This window comes from Chrysemys picta, chromosome 2 (assembly GCF_011386835.1).
Source record: "Chrysemys picta bellii isolate R12L10 chromosome 2, ASM1138683v2, whole genome shotgun sequence".
NCBI classification, from domain to species: Eukaryota; Metazoa; Chordata; order Testudines; family Emydidae; genus Chrysemys; species Chrysemys picta.
Window position 1 is genome coordinate 153,073,231 of NC_088792.1, and position 26,349 is coordinate 153,099,579.

The 26,349-nt window shown below is 45.6% G+C and overlaps 1 protein-coding gene across 21 annotated transcripts in view; it reads left to right on the top strand.

Moving 5' to 3' along the window:
• The window catches only part of AAK1 (AP2 associated kinase 1), a 143,035-nt gene that overhangs the window by 95,561 nt on the left and 21,125 nt on the right, over positions 1–26,349 (top strand). For 12 of the 21 annotated variants that reach the window (XM_065584432.1, XM_042840274.2, XM_065584424.1 and 9 more), the window contains exons 12-17: positions 552–811; positions 1,614–1,838; positions 6,209–6,438; positions 9,059–9,216; positions 10,693–10,809; positions 14,048–14,143. In XM_065584432.1, the coding sequence (XP_065440504.1) occupies positions 552–811; positions 1,614–1,838; positions 6,209–6,438; positions 9,059–9,216; positions 10,693–10,809; positions 14,048–14,143 (1,086 nt within the window). The remainder of the gene's footprint in view (positions 1–551; positions 812–1,613; positions 1,839–6,208; positions 6,439–9,058; positions 9,217–10,692; positions 10,810–14,047; positions 14,144–26,349) is intronic. The other 9 variants (XM_065584423.1, XM_065584428.1, XM_065584430.1 and 6 more) reach the window with 3 other exon arrangements.

Consider the following 26,349-nt stretch of genomic DNA (forward strand, 5'->3'; position numbering starts at 1 on the left):
GAGGAAAAAAGTGTTTTGATTTGAAGCAAGTTGGTGGTTGGTTTTTCTAGCCACCAAAACTTTTTGCAGAAATCTTTCATCCTGGTCAACAGTTTCTAGTTTTGTTTGATGGTTTTTGTTTTAATGAAAACTTGAAAATACTTTTGGTAAAGTTTTACAATTGATAGTAACATATAAAGCTTTTTTAGCGCTGCGCAAATAGTTATTTTGGAAACTTTTTTTTTCTTTTTAATTTTTATCAAATGGAATTTTTCACAGGAAACTTCCAAAAACCCTAAATTTCCTGTGAAAATCATTGGTGCTGTCTCACCTGCTCTGAGAATCTGGACAGTCTAGCTGAGAACCTATGGATTTTTGGAATCCTCCTATACAATTCCCTATTAAATCCCCTAGGATGCTCCTGAAGAACAATAAGATGCTGCCTCTCTTTAGGACTCTTCTCTAAGGGGAGGCTGAGTGTAAGCATTGTTCCTGGACCCTGCTGGAGCTCTGCTGGGCAGCAGGACGTTTGCATGCTCTGATCTCTGTGTACGTCGTCTTTCCCCTCTTAGTTGCAGGCCCTGCTGCTTTGGGTGGTGGCCAGCCCTCGCTTCCTGCAAGCGTTCAGCAGCCTAAAGTGCCACCTCCGCAAGCTCAACCACAGCCTGCCCCTCAGCCCCAGCCCAAGCAGCCGCCTGCTCCTCAGCAGACCCCAGTAGCCCAGCCGCCAGTCCCTTCTACTCAGCCGCAGGCCACACCTCAGCATCAGCAGCAGCTCTTCCTGAAGCAGCAGCTACTGCAGCAGCAACAGCAGATGATGCAAGCTCAGCAGGTAAGCATGGTTGCTTCTCAGTGCGTCTGGCATCTGTACTAGGCCATGGTGCCACAAGGTAGCAAGTACAGATGTCTCCAACCTACTCTTAGCAGAGGCACAGAGAAGCGTTAGAGGAACGAGGGGGTTTCTTTATTCTCTCTTCTATTGTTAGCACCTTGAGTCATCAGCTGCTATCAGGGCCTTGTTGGGTTGTGCCAGCCAAGTCAAGCTAGCAGGGCTTGGGCTGCAGGGTTGTTTCAGTACTATGTAGACTTCTAGGCTAGAGCCTGAGCTCTGGGACCCCCTGGAAGGTGGGTCCAAGTCATAGAATCATAGAATATCCGGGTTGGAAGGGACCTCAGGAGGTCATCTAGTCCAACCCCCTGCTCAAAGCAGGACCAACCCCAACTAAATCATCCTAGCTCGGGCTTTGTCAGACCTGACCTTAAAAACCTCAAGTCCAAGCATTGTGAGCTTGAGTTGGTTGGCACAGGCCAGCTGCAGGTTTTTCTTTGCTGTGTAGACGTACCCAATATAAGCCCAATGCCTAACTGAGAAGTGGTAAAAGGAAGCCTCTGTTAAACTTGAATAGGTAGGTGTGTTAACTCAGGGTCACGCCAAGGAGATACCCAGTAAAACAAGGAAAGAGGAGACCTTTTTAACATTTGATCAAGGTGGGAAGGAATAGAAAATGTTGCTACATTTTTAGGGCACAAATCCAGTTTTCCAGTAGCCCTTTGCAGATGGCCTCGAAGTCCTCACCGCTTGTTTTTTATTTCCCCAATTGCCATGGCTCTCCATTTTTGTTACGGTGCCGCAGTTCCAAGTGATGCAGCAGCCAGCCATGTCGCAGTTCCAAGTGATCCAGCAGGGAGCGCCGGCGCAGCAGCAACTGATGCAGAACTATTACCAGCAGCAGCTGATTGCGCAGCAGGCAGCCATGCAACAGAAGACCGCGGTAGTGGTGGCTCAGCCAAAGCAACAGGCTCCAGTGCCGCAGCAGCCACAGGCTGCAGTCCAGCCAGCACCTGCGCAGGAGCAAGTGGTAAGAACCAGCGAGGCCTTGAAAGCTGCAGAGAAGGGAGTGGGGGGGGGGGGGGAAGGAATGGAAGTGCAATATAAGTGCTGCTCACTGGAGGAACTCGAAGCACTTCCCGGGCACAAACCAAACTCGCAACCTGCCTGGCTAGTTGTGCGGGATATGATCCTGTTTTTGTCCCCCAGGATTCAACCCAAAGGGGCTAGGGGATAAGGCCTGCAACTCCAGTACTTGGTACCAAGCTCTAGCTGTCAGAGCCAGTCTTGCTGCTTCTAAGGTGCTTTTCCAAGAGACAGGTTTTGTTTGGGCTTTTTCCTACCAGTAGGTGCTAGATTCTCTGTGGAAACTGCCCCTCAGGTATACTGAAGTTTGGTCTTCTGTAACAGAGCAGTGTAGGTTGAGGTGAGAGAAGGGAGGAGAATAACTTTTTCCTCTCTTGTACAGAATATACTTAACCTGCATTAAGTGTCCCTGAATACATATGGCAAAGCTGCTCAACCCTGCATGAGATAGGCATCACATGCATTTCACTGATGTGGGGGCGGGGTGTGGAACTGTAGCAGAGATGGATACTGCAAATCAGGAGAGGAAAGATGGCCTGCCAAGCGTGACTTCACAATCCAGCCTGGGACTTGGGGAAACCCAAGTTCAATTCCGTGCTGTGCCACAGACACTCTGACTTGGACAAGTCACTTAGTCTCTCTGTGCCTCAGTTCCCCCTCTGTCCAGTAGGGGTAATAGCACAGCCTGCTTCACAGGAGTGTGTGAGGATACCGCCGTTACAACTTTGTGAGGTACACTGATACTACAGCAGTGGGGGTACTATCTAAGACTGGAGCGGAGTGCAGGATTCCTGACTCCTAGCCCCTTGCTCTGAAAATCTGGTTGAACAATGTGCCCCATTAGGAGCTGGCAAACATTTTTTCCTATGATGTCATCTAGACGTGTTTATGCAGAGGTAATGCTAACATATGGCATAAAACTGATGTGTTCTCTCCTGGAGTGGGCTGACCAAGGTCAGTGGGTAGTGCCCACTCCATGTGCCAGCATTAGTCTCCTAAGCAAAGACTGTCAAGTGACTAGAATTGAGTGCCCAAACAGATGCTTTAGGGACATGGGTGTGGGTGTTTTGCATTTTCCCCAGAGGGCAGGTGCTAAACACTCCCTGAAATCAGTCCACTTTGAGGCATTGTAGATTGCTAGATTCCAAGGCAGGAAGGCACCATTGTGATCATCTAGTAAACATGGGCCATGAACTTGGGCATCTGCCAACTGAAGCACCCAAAATCAGGAGTAGATTCTGAGACTCTTGACCCTAGTTTACTTGAAACCTTGATTGGAAAAAGCAGGTACAAAAAGAGCAGCCTTCCACTCTGCCTTGATTCTGGTAGGTGGGGTGGGCGTGTTTTGTGTTTTCTGGCTATATTGAAAAAGAGATTTTTACAACAGATTATACAAACAAAAAAAAAACCACACTCATCCATGTTCCCAATCATCCTTGCACATATATCCAAAATGAGTGCTCTTTACTTGATGGGAAATAGGACTTTCCTTGCAGTGAGACGTGAGAGCAGATGACTGTCCACTCATTAAAGACAGGGGAGATGTGCCAGAGAGTGTGATTCTCCCGTTACCAAAATGTGTCTGCAGTTACATTTTGTCCTTCATTGCTGCCCAAGCCTATTCATTCTTGCTTGTCTCTTGGGGAGTGGAGGGCCATCACTTCAATTTTGTTTGTGCATGAAAAGAGGATGCACTCAGTTTCCGTGCTATATCTTCTACACATACAAAGTAAGTTGCATTATATAAACCAGTTCTACTAGAGAATATTTGATTCCAAATTTAAGGGCCAAATCCTGCTATCCTCATAAGTAAGTAACTCTTCTTGGGCCCAGATCTTCTCTGGTGTAGTCCCTGTGAAGCTGATGGAATGTCACCAGGGTTATTTGGCCAATGGACTTTGTCAGAATTACTCATATGACCAAAAGCTGGGGCAGTGTTTCTCTCTGCCCTCCCCACCCCTTATGGCTGTATCATACTTTTCTCTGTTACCTATGAGTTAAATTTTCATGTTTAGCTGGACATTGAATAGGGGACACAGTCACAAATCTTGTGTTCCTGAATTTGCTAGGTGACCTTGGGTAAGGTGTATTAGTGCTTTGCCCCCATGTGGGTCTGATCCAAAATCAATGGGGAGTTTGACAATTGAATTTGAACGGGCTTTGGATCAGGCCCATTCATTATCTAGCAGAGAAAGGTCTAACACGATCCATTGGCTGGGAGTTGAAGTTAGACACATTCAGGCTGGAAATAAAGCGTACATTTTTAACAGTGTAAGTAATTAACCATTGGAACAGTTTACCCAGGGTCACGTGTGGTAGATTCCCTACTATTGGCAATTTTTAAATCGAGGTTGGATATATATTTCTTTTTAAATCTGCTTTAGGAATTATTTTGGAGGCGTTCTCTGGCCTATGTTATACAGGAGGTCAGACTAGATGATCACAATGGTCCCTTCTGGCTTTGTAATCTATGAATGATTCCACTCCCCTTACAGGAGAAAATTCCAGAGACTTAAAGAGCCTTTCTGAAGGTGCCTGGAGATCCTTTGACACAATTCAATTACGTGAAAATCTTCGTAACTTTAATAAAACAATCCAGCGTGAAAATTCCCCCGCATCCCCAAAAAGATGAATCACAACTGCTGCATGCAGTGCAGTTCCCATTCCTACAGAAACCAGGAAAAAGCATTAATTGTTTCCTTTAAAAAATGAGCAGTGAGACGACATCTCTTCATAGCAGGCTCTCTCAGCAGAGAATGCCAGGCTTGGCCCTGCCAAGGCCTTTTCACGTTGCATAACTTTTTTGACATTACAAGCCATATACGTTTCTGCCGAGATTTCAGTACAACCCGTCTGTCCCTTCCTGAACACCGTTTTACTGTGACCTACAGAGAACGATACTAGGCTTAAAATGAAGCAGGTGAAGGAAGATTGCTCTTGATTGCCTTCCTCTGCCACTCTGAGCACGTGACACTGCAGCATTCAAACTCCATGCTGGATGTGTGCTTTTTTTTGTTTGTTTTTTGTTCCGGAGGAACAAAGAGGGAAATGTCTCTTTCCTGGTTGAAGATGGACCAAGATGCTGCTGCATACTGGAGCAGAGACTTAACAGAAATGCCTCAACTTGGGAAATAAAATAGATTCCTATCTCTTTCCACACCCCAGTTTTTCCCTTCTAAAATCGGGATTGAGGTACAGCTGGATTGTGAAGTCGCGCTTGGCAGGCTGACTTAGAAACCAAGTGGTGACAGATCATGCTATTATTGAACATCACAGTCTTCTTAGTGGGTGTACATGTATATGTATCTCGCAGGAGTGACGCGGTCAGAAAGCGAAACTAGTTTTGTGTAACATTTTGAAGTTCTTATTTCAAAGGCTTCAGAATTGACCCATCGTGTCTTCATTTTGTATCAAAAACGCTAGGGACTAGCATTACACCCTTCAACCTCCCTATGCAATTCCTTTCCCCTTTTGCTGTTAAAACCTTTCAAATACTTTGTTACCCCACTCCCTTCTGTCCAGCCCTTCCTTGTTCCTTGGTTGAGCTGTGTACACTCCGGTAATGTTTAATAGTGTTGGCTCCCACAGCTCTGGGATAGTTTTGTGTCATGCTGGCTATGTCCTGTATCCCCCTACTGTCTGAGCCACAGAAGATAGGAGCCAATCTCTGCTACCAGCTAATGGATTGTTCCTTTAGCTCAAGTGCTGGGCTGTGGGTTTTGGTGTTGGAGGTTCTGGGTTCTATTCTCACTGGGGGTATTGGGATGGGGGCTTGAAATGGTTACACAACAAGCCCAAATCAACTGAAGCATGTGGCTGGCTTGTGTTTTGGAAGAAATTTGTATCCTGAGCGGTGAAGAAACTATTACATCCAAGGTTTCTGTGGAAATCCCATTAAATCCATGGGGATCCATTCCCTGATAAACAGCTAGCACTCTCAGATATTCTGCTCCTTAATCCTGTCCTGCTACAACCTCTAACCCATCCATCCAGCCGACAAGACTTCTGGCCTCTCTAGTGTGAATTTTTTCTGCCCTGGTTGTGAACCATTATGCCTGGTTGTGGCGGCTGCTGTTTCTCTTTTAGTAGCACACGCTGAATCCGTCTTCCCTGCCAGAGCTCCAGCGCAGCTCAAAAGTGTTGTCACTTGTGATTATATCTAAATGGGACCCTAATACTGTAGGTCAGTGAGGCTCTTTCAGTTTTCCCCTGCTCCATTATGCTGCGTGAGGTCAGGGCCCTGATGTTCAGTAATTCTTCAAACCCTGCCATTGTTCGTGGATGAGTAGCTTGTACATCTGCTTCCCTTCCTAGAAGCAGGCCCCGATAAGGCAACAGCAAAAACCTCAAACGACACCGCCTTCAGCTGTCCAGGGGCAAAAGCTGGGCTCCCTCACCCCTCCGTCCTCCCCCAAGACGCAGCGCGTGGGACACAGGAGGATTCTGAGCGACGTGACGCACAGCGCAGTTTTTGGGGTCCCAGTCAGCAAATCTACCCAGCTCCTGCAGGCGGCTGCTGCTGAGGCCAGTCTCAACAAGTCCAAGTAGGTGGCTGTTGATTTTATGATGGGTACGGAGGGAGGGGAGAAGCTGTTTGCCCTGGAATGCCCAGAAAGTGAGATTGAGTCAGCTTATCTGGGACCCCAGTTTGGTACTCCCCTCCCCCCCAGCATGCCTGAAAGCCTTCCCAAAGCCTGTTCCTTGCCCAGAGGATAAAAAAATTCCAACTGCTTCTGCTCTCTCGATGTGCCAAGCAAACTGGGCCCCCCACCCCCGGTGGACTACACGGTGGACAAGAAGGTTATCAGTAGCCCCTGGCTCTTGCTTTGCACGGAACCCCCAGCAATCCTTTGGCCGTTATTCTGAACATGGCACTGTCACAGAGTGTGGGGGAGTCAGGGCCCTGCACCCCCCCGCCCCACTTCCTGTGATTCACCGTGACTCACAGCCAGCCAGTAACACCCAAGGTTTATTAGAGGACAGGAACACAGTCTCAAGCAGGGCTTGTAGATACAACCAGGACCCCTCAGCCAGGTCCCTCTGGGGGGCAAGGATCTTAGGCCCCAGACTTGGGGTTCCCTGCCTCTTCCCAGCCAGCCCCAAACTGAAACCAAATACCCCTCCAGCCGGCTCTCTCCCCCTCTCCCTTTGTCCAGCTTCCCAGGCAAAGGACTCGACTCCCCACCCCCTTCCTGGCTCAGGTACCATCTCTCACCTAAAGTCATCCTCTGCTCTCCCATCCCCCATGCAGACAGCCCCAGTAAAACTAAACGACATTCCCAGGTCAATCCACCCCACTCGCTACTGCGTCAGAGGCACATGCAGCAATGCTTCCCCCAAAGAATCTGCTCTGTTTCATCCATACCATCAAACCTGTAAAATCAGGCGGCTGCCACATGTCCTGTTGGATACAGTCTTTTATTGCATGTTGCAATACGGCATTTCGACAGGGTTCCCTAAAGCAGCGGTTTGCGAACGTCTTGAGCTGAGCGCCCCTCTCCCCCTTTTGAGTTAGGATTTTTGGTTGAGCCCCCCCAAACCCAGACAAAAATAGACGCATGCAAAAGTATACTTGATAGCTTACTCGTAAACCTAACCGAGACCTTAACGCCGCTTTAATTTACCTAAACCTGGAAGTTTCAAGTACACAGATACTGACTGGCACAGCCAAGGTTGCTTCAGCAGCGGGCCAGGCTGCCCTGCTAGGGCAGGGCCAATTACTGCCCCTCCCCGCTCGGGTTTTCAGGGCGGGGGAAGGCACGTGCGACGGTCTCTGGGTGCGGAGGCTGTCGGGAGCGGAAATCCATCTGGCCGTGGCAGATGATGCTGGCCCGCTGAGGTGAGTTGGGGGGTGGAGGTGGCGCACGCTCCCCACCATGTGGGGTTGGCACAAGCTTCCTGGCATTGCTGCTCGCTCTCCAAATGTTCTTCCGTGCCCCCCCACGGTTTGAAAACCTTGCTCCAGCTGCACAAAGGCCCTAATACGTGTCTATTTGTGTCCCCGGTGCGAGTAGTACACTAGGCACTACATTGACAGATCAGAAGAGCCCAGTCCCTGCATCCCTGAACTCTAAATAGAACACTGTAAGTGCAACCCCTGGAGTACATGGGAGTGCTTGGCTCCCACCATTTTGTTTACTTTGTTATTTGCCCGTCTTCCCCAACTCCTCCGCCCTCACCACCAGCACCCGCGGTGCAGCTGTTGGTTTAATGCTCTGTTGTTCCCTCCCACCCCTTATTTTGTGGTCTCCTGGCTATTTCCATGATAGCAAATTAATGCTGGTTCCTATGAAGGCTATCCAGGACCTGGCTGTGACTTGGGTTGAGGGACGTGCGTAGTGTGGGTTAAAAAGAAAAGCAACTTGTGCAAAAAGTTCATAGACGTTAAGGCCAGAAGGAACCATTATGATCAGCTGGTCTGACTTTCTCCATTGCAGGGAGTCACAGCGTTTAAGGCCAGAAGGGAGCACTAGGTCCTCTAGCTGATCTTCTGTATGTCTCAGGCCACCAATACCACTCAGCACCTCCTCACTAAACCCACCAATGGAAATGAGATTGCTAGGAGACTAAACTATTATGTACCACAGACCGAGAATAGGAGGGATTAAGGTGCACCAGTGCTCCAGGCCCCTCAATGGCAGGAAAAGGATTAAATGAGATGTACCCAGATAATCCTGGCAAGTGACCCCCACCCAGATGCTGGAGAAGAAGTCAAGAGACCCCTAACATCACTGCCAATTTGACCTGGAGGGAAATTTCCTTCCGACCCCATACATGATAATCAGTGTGACCCTGAGCATGTGAGCGAGAACCAGCCAGCTGACACCTGAGAGAGAGAGAGAGAATGTTCGGTGCCACCGCAGAGCCCAGGCCCACCCCACCCAAAATCCCATCTCCAATCATGGCCATCCCTGATGCTGCAGAGGAAGGAGATAAAAATTTCCAGAATACATGGGGGGGAATCCCTTGCTTGACCGCTGCTGGTGGCTGGCTGAAGCAGGTACTTTAATAACACAAGACACAAACTGGAAGTGAGCCCCAGAGCTGTTGAGCCCCACCCTTCACCATCTCAAGCAAGCCCTTCATCCAGTTGCACTCAGAAAATTTCCAGTTGACTTGCCTGGTTACTAATGTTCATGTTTCCATTGGGTGGGATGCTTCTAGGTCTGCATCCACGACACCGTCTGGCTCCCCTAGAACCTCACAGCAGAATGTCTACAATCCACCGGACGTCTCCACGTGGAACCCGTTCGATGACGATAACTTCTCCAAACTCACGGCGGAGGAGCTGCTGAACAAGGACTTTGCAAAACTGAGCGACGGTGAGTTTACAGGAGCGCTTCGGTGTCAGCTAGCGACTGGCGTTGCTCCCTTCTGGACCTGGGAAAGCGGGAATGGCATAACGGTGGGGGGGATGACAGCAGCTAGAGGCTTCTGAAATGTCCCAGTTACAGAGAGTTCTTGTGAGCGCGAGAACCCGCGGAACTAACCTGTTAACATTGTGCATCCAGTAGTTTTGTCTCTTACTTTAATTGGGCATGTGGCATACTGCACAAGCCCTCCAAGATGTAATGTTCGTCTGCAACCCCTGCTCACCTCTGCTAGTGCCTTCCTCTCAGTGAGGTCAGGGAGAACTCGAGTAAGGATGGTAGGCTTATCAGGGCCAGAGCCTATCACGGTATATCCATTACATTGCTGCATACAGACCTGCAGCACGCAGATTAAGTTATATTGCTTCATTAATGATCTGGAGGATGGTGTGGACTGCACCCTCAGTAAGTTTGCAGATGGCACTAAACTGGGAGGAGTGGTAGATAGGCTGGAGGGCAGGGGTAGGATACAGAGGGACCTAGACGAATTAGAGGATTGGGCCAAAAGAAATCTGAGGTTCAACAAGGACAAGTGCAGAGTCCCGCACTTAGGACAGAAGAATCCCATGCACTGCTACAGACTAGGGACCGAATGGCTAGGCAGCAATTCTGCAGAAAATAGGTGTTATAGTGGACGAGAAGCTGGATATCAGTCAGTAGTGTGCCCTTGTTGCCAAGAAGCCTAATGCCATTTTGGGCTGTATAAATAGGGGCATTGCCAGCAGATCGAGGGACATGATCGTTCCCCTCTATTCGACATTGGTGAGGCCTCCTCTGGAGTACTGTGTCCAGTTTTGGGCCCCACACTACAAGAAGGATGTGGAGAAATTGGAAAGAGTCCAGCCCAGCGGAGGGCAACAAAAATGATTAGAGGGCTGGAGCACATGACTTATGAGGAGAGGCTGAGGGAACTGGGATTGTTCATTCTGCAGAAGAGAAGAATGAGGGGGGATTTGATAGCAGCCTTCAACTACCTGAAAGGGGGTTCCAGAAAGGATAGATATAGACTGTTATCAGTGGTAGCAGATGACAGAACAAGGACTAATGGTCTCAAGTTGCAGTGGGGGAGGTTTAGGTTGGATATTAGGAAAAACTTTTTCACTAGGAGGGTGGTGAATTACTGGAATGGGTTACCTAGGGAGGTGGTGGAATCTCCTTCCTTAGAGGTTTTTAAGGTCAGGCTTGACAAAGCCCTGGCTGGGGTGATTTAGTTGGGGATTGGCCCTGCTTTGAGCATGGGGTTGGACTAGATGACCTCCTGAGGTGCCTTTCAACCCTGATATTCTATGAATGATGGCTTGCAAGAAGTATGAGTAAAAATACTGTTCTGCCATGGTATTTTATAGGTGTTTAAATAGAGAAATGTAGATCAGCTTCAAAATGGGAGCAATCTACTGTCGAGTGTAATCCGACATTCTGGAATTTCAGGTAAACCTCCAGAAAAGCTTGGCAGCTCCACAGAGAACTTGATTCCAGGCTTTCAGCCAGCTCCCTCTACAACACAGGCAGATGCTTTCGGTGGTTCTTCCTTTACAGCTGCATCAGGTAAGCACGTGAGCGTACCCTGAAAGAGCCTCCCTTTGAGATAATACAGGTGGTGGTGGCTTTTCTGCAGCCCTCTGGAGGCCCAGATCCATTTGACTGACCTTGTTTCTTCAGCCAGTCGCCTCTTTGGGCATCTCAGTAGCACATACAGGACAGGCATGAGACCTTAATTGAAAAAGGATGGCAGGAGGGACACATCTACTGAGAGATGCCCTGTAATGAAAGACCTCATCCTGGGAAACCTGTTTAGTTCATCTCAGTTGGCTAATGGATCCAGAATGAATGGACGAAGTTAAACACTGAATAAATCCCTTAAAGTCTATAGGAAAGTCAGAGCCTCTCCTTACTAACCATTATGCATCATACAGTAGCTGTTCTGCACTGGAAGATGTAGTCTGGAATGGATGGGGCTAGGGGAACTTGTTAGTCAAAACTTGCCTGACTCCTTGAGATGTGCCAAGTGATTCCACTTCGAGTGGCTGTGATGAGATATAGAATCATAGAAATATAGGGATGGAAGGGACCTCCAGAGGTGATCTAGTCCGTCCCCTCCATGCTAAGGCAGCACTAAATCTACCTAGATCATCCCTGAGGGGTGTTTGCCTAACCCTGTCATTAAAAACCTCCAATGACTGAGATTGGAACAGGTTATCATGGGAGGTTGTGCAGTGCTTCCATATACACTACAGAAAGGATGTGGACCAATTGGAGAGAGTCCAGCAAAATTGATTAGGGGACTGAGGCACATGACTTATGAGGAGAGGCTGAGGGAACTGGGGTTATTTAGTCTGCAGAAGAGAAGAGTGAGGGAGGATTTGATAGCAACCTTCAACTATCTGAAGGGGGGTTCCAAAGAGGATGGAGCTCGACTGTTCTCAGTGGTGGCAGATGACAAAACAAGGAGCAATGGTCTCAAGTTGCAGTGGGGGAGGTCTAGGTTGGATATCAGGAAACATTATTTCACTAGGAGGTGGTGAAGCACTGGAATGGGTTCCCTAGGGAGGTGGTGGAATCTTTCTTTAGAGGTTTTTAAGGTCAGGCTTGACGAAGCCCTGGCTGGGATGATTTAATTGGGGTTGGTCCTGCTTTGAGCAGGGAGTTGGACTAGATGACCTCCTGAGGTCTCTTCCAACCCTAATCTTCTGTGATACTTCTAGTTAGAAGAATTTCCTAATATCTAACCTAAATCTCCATTGCTGCAAATTGAAGGATAGCAAGGTTGCTTAAGGACACTATATAAACCTCGTGGTAGATGGAAAAAGTGGGAACTGATTGTACGAGCGTGGATTCCACAGATCAGCAATTCATTCGGACCTGATCCTGCAACTGCATCTGAGTGCATGGAGCCTGGTGTGGTGCACCACTGGATTCTGCGCGGGTGCCCAAGTGGATGCTGTTGCAGGATCAGGGCCTCGTTAAAAATTTATTTCTCTTGCTCTCAAGTAAAACCCAACCCAGCTTCTTCAAGCTCAGAAATCTCTGGCTGGATGCTACTGCACATCTTGTCACTTTCTTCGGCTGCGGGGGCACCTGGAAAATCCCAGCACTCTGGAAAACACCCACAGCCACCCGAAACAAAATGTCTGGGGCGGTGGGAGGGAGGCTCAAACGCCGAGCTAAACATTTGACCTTTTTACCATTTAAAAACTGGATTTGTTGGGATAAAACTTCCACAGGGGTCAGCAAGCTTCAAGGCAAGTAGACAGTCTTTCTGCATCGTAAATTAGCTGTGGGCACGTGGAATGTGCTAATGAGAGCACCAGGTTATGGGGCTGGGTCAGATTTTAGATCACCCTAGAATCTTAATTACTCGGAAGGAAGAAAACAAAGAAATCAATTTTAAGATGATTTCTAAATAGAAGTGAGACTTAGAGAAGCTTATAATAGAGCTCAGTAGCTTTGCAGTGGCTTGTACCCACTAGCTAGAGAGCTGCGGAATAACTAGAAGACGCTTTAGTGAGTTAACTTCCTCTAGCCACTCGACACAATCTGGGTCAGACTTGCCTCTGGTGTCAATCAGTGTTGCTGCATCGACTTTAACGGAGAAATGCCAATTTATACCAATTGAGGTGCTGGTCCTCTGTTTATTATTTAAATGCCCTAACACACATCCCGTAAGGCCGTGTCCTTCCAGGTACAAAGTGTCCTTAATTCGCCTTGGGCCAAAAGTTTCTAGACTTTTTCCCATGACACTGTAGCTTGCTCAGCTGTCTGAACACAGGTATGAGTGTAATATTCTCCTGCTTTGAAGGGTTGGGAGGTGTTGACTCAATGTCTTCGCTACATCATTGGAAATTCTTGGTTGAAAAGTGCTATAAACAAGCTTAGTATTAATATTACAAGAGGAAGCAGGGTCTTGAGGGTAAAGCACTGAACTGGGACTCAGGAGACCTTGGTTTAATTCCGAGCTTTGCCGCTGCGCAGATATTGGGTGACTTTCTTTCTTTACTTCATTTCCTCAATCAGTACAATTTGGATGATCACTTCCCTTCTCCCAACTTTTGTCTTCTATCCATAGAATGTAAACTCTTCAGGGCAGAAACTCTCCACGCTTTCTATTTGTACAGCCCTGATCTGGGCTACTACAATAGAAATAAAGAATTGGCGTTGTTCTGTGGATCTCTTTGGCTTTTGCGCTCTAAGTTTCCTACCTCCATAGACTCTTCCCTGCACTAAGATCTGTTTTGTTTTGGGCATGCCTCTCAGAAGTTTTGTTGGAAGTTTCCAATCCCGGTGGAAGCACCATCTCTTTTCCTTCTTTGCTCTTAAGTGAGTGCTAATGAGGGAGTGCTCGTGAATTGACTTGCGTTTCTCAGTGCATGAGAAGCATATGATGGCATAATAGTGTGAATTTGGGGCCAGGGCTGGGCGGGGAGCAGTCTGGTTCAGTGGTTTTGGCACTGGATTGGGGTTCAGCAGACCAGGGTTCTATTCCCAGCTCTGATGCTGGGTGACCTTGGATAAGTCACTTCATCACTCTGTGCCTCAGTTTCCCCACCTGTAAAATGGGGATAATAGTACCTCCTTTGAAAAGCACTTTGAGATGTATAGATTTAAAAGCACAATGGATCTGCTCAGGATGGTCTTATTACTAACTTTTCCATAACAAAATAAGCATGTTTCCCCAGGCATGGTTTAAATCTTTTAAGATCTATCTGTGTCTCAGTGCTGCACCTTTTCTGCTTGACATTGTTTGCTTTTTCTTTCTCTCTCCTCTTGTTTCTTGTTGCCTGTCCAGCTGAAAAAACAAAAGACATCCTGAGTCTGGACACTAGCCCTCCGCTTCTAGCTGTGCCTGATCCTTTCATTCCTCTTCCGTTATCCGACACACCAGGTAACCAGAACAGAATGTGGAGTTTTAATATCAATATTTGTCACTTTCCGGTTTGCGCCTTGGGAAACTTGAAAATTGGGGCCTATATCAAAAGCCTGCAGGATTTGAGTGACAAATGCTCCTCACCTTTTGGAAATGGGCCCTAGTAGGGGTGTGTAGGTGTGGGGGGATGGATATACATCCCCTAGCACAATGGAGTTCTCATTCCTGATTCAATCCTGGGGTGCTATTGAGATGATACTACTACTACTAATAATAATGGAATTTTTCTCTAACTTATTTCAAGGGTTCAGTTTATACAATAACACTGCTCTACAGCCAAAATGCTTCTGAAATAAATGTAGTCAAACTTGACTAATTCTGGGTCACTGAGAATGAAAATGATGCTTAAAATTGTTGATTGGCTCTAGTTTTCAAGATATGCTATTGGCTCAGTATATACGACCCTTGACTTGGGAATGGCGGAGGATAAGTGAGTTATAAAGGGAAGGGATCTCAATTTAAACCAGAAATGACTAAAATACATCTTTGACAGGATCTATGAATAAATCTATGACTGAGTTTGGACAGTACTTGCTTTTTAGGCAAAACAATGAATGATGCAATCTGAAGCTGGTATTGCGTCATACATGATATGAATTGCATCATGTTATTCCTAGAAGTCAAGGATGGGGCAATCATAACGAAGCTTACATCACTCTGCTGAACAAATTGCCCTATATCTGCTCTAGAAATCATACAGTGTCGTGCTCTCTTATTTGTCAGTGTTTGATTTTGCAAAGGGACACATTTCTGTTTAGCCAAAGTGAGCAGAGATGCCTCATACTTGTGTGAACAGTGCAGATAACTTCTGCTATGTTTGTGATGAAATGACTTTCGCATCCCAAAAGCGCAGTATAACCACTATGGTTAAGAAAGCCGATTACCTTTATTTTGACTGCAAAATTGGAGATCAGGACAAGAGGTGGGCCCCACACATATGCTGCAACACTTGTGCAACAAATCTTCGCCAGTGGTTGAACAGGAAAAGGAAATCTATGCCTTTTGCAGTGCCAATGATTTGGAGAGAGCCAACAGATCATACCAGCAATTGTTACTTCTGCATGGTGCCTCCAGTTGGGAAAGGTGTGTCAAAGAAGAAAAAGTGGACTGAGCATTATCCAAACATTCCATCCGCTATACGCCCAGTACCCCACGGAGAAGGACTGCCGGTTCCTGATGCACCAGAATCATTCTCACTTGAGTCAGACGAGGAAGAGGATGAAACTTCTGGTCCTGAACCATCAATGTCACAGGATCCACATTTTCTCCCATCCTCCTCCTCTGAACCACACCTCATAGCACAAGGTGAACTGAATGACCTTGTCAGGGATTTGGAACTACCCAAGAGTAAGGCAGAGCTGTTGGGCTCCAGACTACAGCAGTGGAATCTCCTGGCAGGTGATGTTAGGGTTTCCCTGTTCCGTGACCGTCAAAAGGACCTTGTCCCATTCTTCTTCATGGAAGGTGAACTTGTAACCTGCAGCAACATGGATGGTGTGATGGCAGCCCTCAACATCATTCACGATCCAGATGAGTGGATACTGTTCATTGATTCATCGATGATGAGTCTTAAAGCTGTTTTATTACATAATGGCAATGTTTTGCCATCAATTCCAGTTAGTCATGCAGTCCATATGAAGGAAACCTATGACAACATGAAACAACTTTTGAGGTGCATAAACTATGACCAACATCAGTGGCAGCTTTGTGGCGATTTGAAGGTTGTTGCTCTCTTGCTTGGTCTGCAGACTGGATACACAAAGTACTGCTGTTTTCTCTGCGAATGGGATAGTCGTGTAAGAGATTTCCATTACATCAAGAAAGATTGGCCACTCCGACAGTCATTGGAGCCTGGGAGGGAAAAGTGTTCAGCATCCACCACTTGTTGAATCAAGGAAGATTTGGTTACCACCCTTAAACGTCAAGCTGGGTCTGAGGAAGAACTTTGTCAAGGCCATTGACAAAACACAAGCCGCTTTCAAGTACCTCTGTGGAAAATTTCCAAGGTTAAGTGAAGCTAAGATAAAGGAAGGTGTCTTTGTTGGTCCTCAGATTCGTGAACTTCTTCGAGATGACCCATTTGACCATGCACTGCGTGGCAAGGAAAAGACGGCATGGAAAGCCTTCCAGTTAGTGGCAATAAAATTTCTCGGAAACAGGGCAGACAACTACAGGTTGTTGGTGGAAAACCTCCTCAAGGCATACAAAAGCCTTGGTTGCAACATGTCACTAAAGATCCATTTTTTGCACTCTCATCTAGTTTTTTTCCACCAAACTGCGGAGCAGTGAGCGATGAGCATGGCGAGCGATTTCACCAGGACATAGCGTTTCTCCGTTGTTGCAATCAGGACAAATGGAGCCCATCAATGCTTGCAGCCTATTGCTGGACAGTGATATGAGATGCTCCATTTAATGAATACAAGAGACAAGCCAAGAAGTGCCGAGTAGACACTGAATAGGACTAAACTATGTACATAATAGTTTTCTGCCTTTTGTTTCAGAATACATTTTATTTATATAACCCTTTTGCTGATTTTTAAAGTGTTATGTAAACAGGACAGGTGAAATATTATTATGTAAAGCAACCATAAACACAGGAAAAGACCTAGGTTTACAATTTATGATTAAAACTCTGTCTACACCATATACATAGACATAAAATGTAAACACTTAAATATCTTAGAAACAGCAGCCAATCAGTTGTTTTAATTGTCATCTTTGAATTCAGCACATCAAAATACATAATAAATAGCACATTTTATCTCTGAAGCAGACGACTTCTCAAAAATTGTAGACCAGTGTAATTTAAAGAATACTCCGGTATTTAATCATACTTTTTAAGGCTATTTTAGAGCCGTTTCAGACTTCTAGATATTAAATTCGAACCTCCTCCACAAGACGGTCGATATTATTATTTATTTTTATTTTTTTTTGGCTTGTTGGTTAGCACTACTTCTGCTGTAAAAATGTTACCCTTGGTTTCTGTGTCACCCACTGGTTAGTCTGTATTCTAGATCCCTGTCTCTGTCCAATCCACAGAGGATGTGAGGCTGTTACAGGGCCCAACTACAGAACCTGGCTCTACAGCTCAAGCAGTGACAGCTCGTGCTTTTAGGTCACTTTCAGGGCTTAAATTTTGGGCCATGCGAACTTAATGCTGCAACAGAAATAAATACTTTCCCAAACCCTGCCTCTCCTAAATGAGCACACGTCGAGAGTTGATACTCCATTCTGTTAGGGGATCCCCTTGTGTTTTCCTTTTTTTTCCAAATGCTATTGGAAGCATTTTTCTTTCTTGGCCTGTCAGCCTGAAGCAGTTGCTAAACTCCCTGCAGAGTACGCACAACACAAATGGCAGAGGCTAGCATGCTGAGCCAGCTTTTTTTTCATATTACTTATTGAATTTCCATGCAGCAAGCAGCATTGGTAGACTTAGCTGCAGGCAGCTCTTAAGCCTCTTTATAGAAACCATTAAAAGGAAATTGCCTTCCAACCCTGCCCTTGATGACAATAATCAGAGGAGGGATTGTCTATAGTTTCTGAGATGTTGGACTGCGCTAGCCCCATATATGTCTCATATTTAAAGCTAGAGCCCAAACCTGCCTTCACTAATCCATTGCATGCATGTATGAAGTTATAGGTGTACATGTTTGCAGGATGCATGCTCCGGTCTGCATCTGGTGCTCAAACTACTGGAACAGTTAAGTTCAGACTACAGTGACTACTTCTTCTTCTCGGACTTTGATGGCACATTTGCTCAGGTCACATGCTTCTGGGGTTTTTTCTATCTGCTTCTGGCACAAACTCGTCCTGCGATTTGAAAATGGAGATGGCTGCCTGTGTCTCTAAAGTCAGCAGTGAAGAGCATTCTGGACTTGAACTTGGCTGTCAACTTCACAGATTCATCAGGCAGGACGCACCCTGCGTGCTCTCCCATACCTGTAATTGCCTCTACAGTACTTCCTGCAAAAACATGTCTGCTAAGTAAGTATAGGTAGCTTAGGCATGAGGGGAGTGGATACATCTAGTTGGAAGACAACCGTTTTATAGAGTCCCTTCTCTCAAGTAGAGCCAGACTTGCGCTACCTGTAGGCATCTGTTTGTGTATAACTCTCTTTAAATGTGTGTGGACAAATTGCTTTAGAATTCCTTATTTGACTGCAAGAGAGTCTGGTTACATACTTCGTACTGAGTTAGTTTAACTTCTCTGGCGAGGGTCAGTTGGAGAGCACAGCCACTTGATAAACATTTGCTTTAAATTAATGTCTGCTAAATTTTTTTTTCCGAAAGGGGTGGGAAGGAGGGAGAGTACAGCAAATATTGGTCAGCTGTAGAATATTTGTTTTAACCACCTTGCTGGCTTGGTCCACCAGTAGATTTTGATCGGAGGACTTCAGCACTGAAAGCATGAGCCTCTACCACTTGTGCTGCAGGAATAACTCTCTTAGGGTCTGTCTTCACTGCAGGCTTTGCTGCTGCTTCAGGTGTCGCCCCTAATCCGCCTCCCATTCTCACCCAAAACTTTCTCCCCTGAGTTGGGCGGTGCTTGGCTGGTGTGTCTACACTGTATCTGGAAATGAGTCTCCCAGCCAGAGTTCACAGACATCTGTTGGTGAGGCTCATGCTGTGTAGATGTTGTGGCTTGGGTCTGGGGGTGGGGTGGGCTTGACAACACCAGCCCAAGCCACATCACCACCTCAATGTTTATGTAGACATAACCGCTAAGGATTAGAGTCCAGGTATTGCTTTCACATGGGCTGGATTGTGCCCACTTTGTAGTGAGGATGTAGGCTAAACCGCTTGAGTCCTCCTAGTCCCTCAACAACTTCCCACAATTTCTGTGTGTTCCCGGAAGGACAGACAAGTTCTCCCACAATTCACTGGGAAAGAATCACAGAGCGCCTCAGCTCACTGTAGCTCAGTGAATAATGGGATGCGCCCCCGGACGTCCAGGGGTGGCTCTATGTATTTTGCCGCCCCAAGCATGGCAGGCAGGTGGCTTTCAGTGGTGCGCCTGCGGGAGGTCCGCCGGCCCCGCATCTTCGGCGGACCCGCCGCCAAATTACCACCGAAGCCGCGGGACTGGCGGACCTCCCGCAGGCATGCCGTCGAAGACTGCCTGATTGCAGCCCTCATGGCGACTGGCAGGCTGCCACTCCCTTCCCCCCCTCCTCCCCCGCTCGCAGCTTGCCGCCTCAGGCATGCGCTTGGAGCGCTGGTGCCTGGAGCTGCCCCTGCAGACGTCCCAGCAACACACACAGGGGACTGCAGCACCAGGGAGGACCCAGTAAATTGGACAGAGCTTTGCAGTGCATCTGCTCCCACCTGGGCTCGGTTAACTTGGATTCTGATCACATGAGTTAACTCTGCAGTGAAGACATGGCCTTAGACAGCCGATGGAGAGTACTCTTACCGTCTCTCATGGATCAGCCCCAAGGATGCACAGTCTCCTAGTTGAGGAGTTTTGTTTTCATTTCAATAACTTAACATTAAGAATGTTTCCTCAAATTAGAATAGTTCTAGGGAAAATGGGGTCCAGTGTCCAGTGGAGAAACAGAGATAAAAAATTAAAGCAACAGTCTAGTGGAAATTGGATTTTCTTTAACCCGTCCCTTTTTATTCTGCACAATCACTAATGGAAATGTAACTGGTAAGCGAGGCTGGCAAGCGAGGTATAAAAATACAGCAAAACATCTGTTAAAATACTGGAAAATGAAATATTCATGCTGAAAACGTTTTTCTTTGTGCTTGTGTAGGGAAGTGAGCCAAGTTTTTCTTAATAAGCTTATTCCAGGCTTCACTGCTGATTAATCATAATGGAGCGGTTGATCAGAATGCTAATTTTTCTGCTGCGTGTGGCTATTTGATTCCTATCAATACAAATCTAGCTTACAATGAACAAGTAGCCACTGTATTATTGGAAGTGAATTTTTGCACAAGATAGTCTGGAAGCCATAAATTAAACTGAGTTATGAAACTTGAAGGCAGATTTTACTTCATTTTGAAAAAAAAAATTCCTCCTCTGCAATAACCTCGCATCAGTTTTTTTACATGTGACCTGTATATACAGTTCGAGTTTATGCATTTTTTTTTTTTTGCTAACGGTCTGTTCCAAAACAGCCCAGAAGACTCGCTTTAGCAAAGTACTTATGCACATGCTTAATTTCAAGCATGTAAACAGTCCGTTTTAAGCACATGTTCTTTGCTGAATAGGGACAAACTTCTGGACGTACTTACATTTAAGCACCTGAATGAGGGCCTTAATTCCATAGTCTCACAATATTAGGGCATATTGGAATGTTTATCCATATCTTTAGTGAACGTACATACCTAGATGTACAAACGTTTATGAATATGTGAAATAGGAGGCTACTGAAATACTTTTCCAAATTTTGTTCATGTTTGTTATTTTCCCCTTTCTCTCTAGTTCTCCCCTCCCCCCCAATTTTGGCACTGAAAAAAGGGTAGCGGGGAGTGCTGGCGTGTGAGGGTAACAATAACTGATAAAATGGAAACTGAAGACTTTGGGGGTTTCTTATTTGTCATCAAAAGAATGAAAAAATTCTGGGGGAACAAATTATTTTTTTAAGGCTACTTTCATTGCAAGGGAGGATAGTGGTTTGAACAAAACGTTTTGACCAGTCCCAGTGATCAGTGTAAGAGTGTCTTGGGTCATACTGACACAATCCAAGCTATAGTAATTCAGAACTGAAATACACAGTCACCTGATGATCAGTGGTCTCTTGCAGGCATGAATGGGACTAGAACTTTAGCTAGGGTAATTCTTACTCACAGCCTTGGGTTGAATCGAATTTCTCCTCCAAAATGAATTTCCCACCCCCAGCCATGCTGCATTGGCAGGGATCTTGGCTTATTTTCTCCTTCCTCTGTGGAGTTGAATGATCTGTTAGGGTCAGGTCAGTGGTTACAGTAGACTGAAATGGGGGGATGGGGGAGTTCTCAAGGAACAGTCCAGGTGGAGAGAGCAGGGGTAGCATACCTGTGCTTACAGAAGAGAAGGGGGAGCTGCACTTTCTCCCCTCCCCTCCTCCCTTATTCTACTCCTGGTTGACTTCTTGTGACTGCAAGATAATGGGCATTGATGGACCTCAGCCTTTATCTTCAGTCTTAAGTACCCTCTATCCTGAAAATAGAAGAGTATTGTCCATCCATGAAGGATAATGAGGGTTTGTCCTGCCCCCAAACCTGCCACTCTTTCTTAGGGCATAGCTTTAATTTCATATAGTAACTTACCTCCCCTCAAAATGATACAGAACCAAATTCTGCCCCTAGATACATATTTATTTGCATTATAGTAATGCTTACAGGCCTCAACTGCTACCAGGTTCTGTTGTACCAGGTACTATAGAAAACATAGTAGGAGAGAGTCCCTGCCCCGAAGCGCTTACAATCTAAATAGGCAAGAGTAGTTGGGGAAAAGTAGGCAGAGAAAGAATATACGTGGCATCTGTATCCATGAGCAGAACTGGATCGGATCCCCAGTGTTTATTAAGATTCCCATGTGGCCCAACAAGTAGTGTTGCTTTTTAAAGAGAAATTACCCATTGTATAGCTCTTGGAGGCTTACAGCTAACTCTTCACAATTGTCTTCTGCCTTTTTTCAAATAAGTAGACAGGCTCTCTTCCCTGTCTGTTCTCCCCACGCCCTCATAGTGTTTTCTTTTCCCAAGAGGTGTGTCAAAGCAACAGTCTCACCATTGTGATCAGTGCTGTTCTGAGACGGTACAGCTAGCTAGCAGCTGAATTGCAATTGTGTCTGTGCCCCCAGTACTGCCAACCCCAGTGTGGGGGGAATCAAGAGTTATGCGCCCCCCCTGCACAAAATCAGGATTGGCTTTACAATTGAGATTTTTAAACTAACAAATGTTGGGTTCTTATTTGCCCTCTGGGTTTTGAGCTTTGAGTTGAGAGACCCGCAATGACAAGACTCCAGGAGCTTTAAAAAAAAAAAAGGCCAAGAATCATGAGACTTGCTAGAGTTGGCAAAACTGGAGCAAAAAGCATAGGGAGCAGGCTTTCAAAGCTGCTTAAAACCTTGTCTAAACACAGATGTGGTAGTGCTATCCTGGTTCGATAAGGCAGTACAACCGCTCTAGTGTGGGCACAGTTACTCTTGTATAAAGATGCCTTCTATTGCTATAGCTTGTTTTCCCCCTTCCTGTATGGGAATAGGATGTATTGATGTAAAGCACCTTCATACTGGTGCAAATGCATCTACACTGGGGTTGTACCAGTGTAACTATTCTGGTAGAGAAATTACACCCCCAAGCAACATAGTTATACCAGTACGAACACTGTATAGGTCAGGTCTAAGGGACTGAGATGCTCAATTCCCATTAAAAGCTTAGTGACCTGTACTAAGCCCCCTAGGAGACTGAAAAACCCACCTTCCATCGCTAAGGAACTGCTTTCTATTTATTACACCTCACCCTGCTAATTTCTTATAACAAACTTTTTTTTTTTTTGCTCTGCAATATCAAATATATATTAATTCAGGTCTGCAGAAACTCCATTAGGAGCATTAAAGTCCAGGCCCATCCTTTGATTAGTCAGAGCCGTCTGAGGCTGAATAATTAGAAGTTTTCCTTTCATCTTTAATACTTGATTAATCAATAGGAAGAAATCTTCCTGAGTGACTACTCTATTTACTTCAGTTATTCCCCCCCATCCCACCTCCAATCCCCGGTGCCACAGTTGACTTGGCAGGATTTTTACAACCTTGTTTTTCTTTCTCAGTTGACACCAGAAGAAAAGGACTCTGCTGTGTGCTCTATTGAATTATCTTTCTTTTTGCTTTTCCTCCATGGCACGAGAGTGAGTAACGTTCCTGTAGCGTGCAGTGCCTGGCTATAAAGATCTTGGCTTTGAGATATTGCAGCTTGATTGTTTAGAGTGGTATTGAATTATTGTGGATCATAGTAGAGAAATGTGGTTTGGTTTTGGTTTGGTTTGGTGTTTTTTTCCTTCCCTGCTTAATTTGAAAGTCTCTTAGGAATCCTCCTTTACTTTCTCTACCTAATGGACTGCTCCAGTTAAAGGCCCATCAGCCTCTCTAATTCCTAGGGCTTTGTAACCGCACTCTTTAAACTCACTGCTAGGCCAGGACATTCCAGGGTCAGATTACCAAACATGGATGCAATTTACGAGCCTGAAAAAAAATTGCCTTCAGCAGTTGCAGATGGAAAATCCCTGATTCATGCCAATGAACTAACTGCAGACCTGAAGTACCTGATTTGCATACACGTGATCGGATATGGATTTGGGGACACAGGCCAAATTGTTCAGGCTGGATTTTCTAATGTTATGTTCCTGAATCAATATTTGGTGCCTGATTCTGCTCTTACACTGATGTAAGTCAAGAGTAACTCTGCAACTGCTTTGGACTCCAGTATCCATTTTACACTGATGTGAGTGAGAGGAGAAGCAGGCGTTTTAGCTGCTGAATAAGTGACCTCGCTTTCAAAGAGATTGAGCAATCAGCATCTCCCATTGACTTCGATGCTCAGCACCTTTGAAATGATATGCCAGGGTCCTCAAATGCAGGTGACTGGTGGACACACTGCTTTCTATGCAACATGCCTCACACCCAAAAGGAAACGGTCCCCGTCCCCCCCCAATGCTTGTTGTTACTAGCTTAAATGATATGTAAATAGTAATACTCCTGCAGAATTTCAGTTTCCCACAGCAGCTCCAGAAAAAGGGTCTGACAATATATGAGGGTTTTTTTTAATAATTCTCTTGGGTCAACTCTGGCAAGATGTGCATGAAGACTCAAGGATACAATTTGCATACCCAGCCAGCAGCCTTGATCATGTAAAAGCAAGGCCAGTCGCAGTAACATTAAGAATCACCCTCCTGCTACCAGGAATGAAAACTGCCAACCTGGAAACCAACCAGAAAATAAATAACAAAGTCAGACCTAAGCTGAATCACTTACGCTGTGATTGGAAGACTTAGACCAGTGGTTCTCAGACTTTTGTATTGGTAACCCCTTTCACACAGCAAACCTATGAGTGTGACCCACCCCCTTACAAATTAAAAAACACTTTTTTTTTTTTTTTTTATATTTAACACTATTATAAATGCTGGAGGCGAAGCGGGTTTTGGGGTGGAGACTGACAGTTTGTGACCCCCACATAATAACTTTGTGACCCCCTGAGGGATCATGACCACCAGTTTGAGAACCCATGATGTAGACTGTTCATCAAGTTTGGCAGCCTATCGTGGGGCGGGGACTTCTGAGATGAGAGCGCAGAGCTCAGCTCCAGAAAAGACAGCAAAAGCCTTCTAGCCAGAAGCTAAATTTGAAGGTCCAGTAGTAAATATCCAAGGAGCTCAATGGTGTAGGAACCCTTTAGGAGTCCCTCAGCAACCGTAGCCAGAAGACAGGCCCAACCTATACGGTCCAGTTGGTCTTTGCAAACATTGCTTGCCCTTGGATTCATCCGTGCCCCCACCTAATCTTAATTTCCATAGTGGAATATGGGTAAAAAGATCGGTGATAGCTCAGCCTATTGAAAGCTCTCAATTATCACCAGTTCCTTGCATTGCACCCATAAACAAGGACCTTGTATTAGGTGTTCATGACAGCTAACACCACTCCAGTGTCCGTTCCAGTTGTGCAGTTGTTCAAGGGTATCCTTAGTAGATCACACTTCAGTGATATAACCTGAGAAGTGACACAGGCACAGATGGACTTTACATGTTAGTTACACTAGTGCAAGCTGTGTTGGAAAGATCCCCATTAAATTTTCAGCTATGCTATAAAAAACAGAATTTAACATAGATCTTGCGATAATGAGCCTTGATTCTGTAACACAAAAATTTCAGTGACTTCTGTTTTTACATTAGACTTGCTATTATTCATGTAACTTAACTTACCTTTTTAGTCCCTTAGTAGAAGAATGTTTAACAAAACCTTTAGAGCAAAAATTTTAGTTATTTAAAGTTTGATCAGATTTTAAATAGATTTCCCCACCCCCCTTGTGTTGTAGAGATTTAGGTGTAGTTTTTCCAAAGCACAGATGGCAAAGAAGTACTAAACTCTCTGTGAAAGTCAGCAGGAGTTGGGTGCCTGACTGCTATTTGTAGCTTTGAAAATCTTTCCCTTATTTATCTTCTAGGAGAAGATTTTTATCGGTTAGGAGAGTAACAGATCTGTCACAATAGCCTAAAGAAAACGGGGGTTATAGAATCCATCCCATGAAATATAATGGAAGATGCAGCTAGCACTAAGCATTGTGTGTTTGTTTGGCAGTTGATTGTCCTGTCACATGTGGAACCCAAGACATGTGGAAGGCTTGATGATGAGGATGAAATTTGCTTACCCAAGAAGCAGCCTTATTAATTCATGTGGAAGACTGCGTGTACTTTAGCTACTGTGTTTGTACAGATAATGGAATGAGACCCTGAGATCTCCATCGTAACTTTTCCCCTGTAAATGCTTCTATCTCTCTTCATGCACAATGATCTTTCCAATTTAAGCTTAGTTATCTGACCATGCTGGTTTCTCCCCCAACCAATAAGTGACCTCCGTTCCGCTCCAATGAAGTAACTTTCCTGTCTGAAATAAAAACTAGCATTTAGCTTGAATTATTTTATTGCTTGGATGGAGGGCATATCACTAGAGAGGCTGAAGAGCAGGGAGCTCTGCCTTTCTAGGCACACCTACCATTGAACTGCAGCTGCCTAAGATCAGTGCACTGGAAGTAGTCTAAGGTAAAAGATCGTTTCCTTCTGTTTATGTATTTTTCTTTGGCGTCTGTGGTCAAAAATGCATCCTGGTGAAGTTATTCTAAAGAGTTTGAATTCACGAACCTGTTTTGTGCTGGATGATCTTGATGTCAAGAATCTGAGCTTGTGGTTTATTCATAAGCATGTTATTTTAAAGAAACTGCCCTAATCTAACTGTCAGAGAGACGCACCTCTTTAATATAGCAGCGCTTCCTGCTGCTTAAAGCAGAACCATAGATCAGTCTACATAGAGGTCAATGAGCATTTAATAACTTGCTAAGCAGCCCTCACTCCGTCCCCAACCTGCAGGTATTGGCTTTCACCGCTACTGTTACCATGCTTCATCTCACAATCCTTACATTTAGGACTGAGTACAACATAAAATAGAAACTATGGGTAGGGCTGTTCAA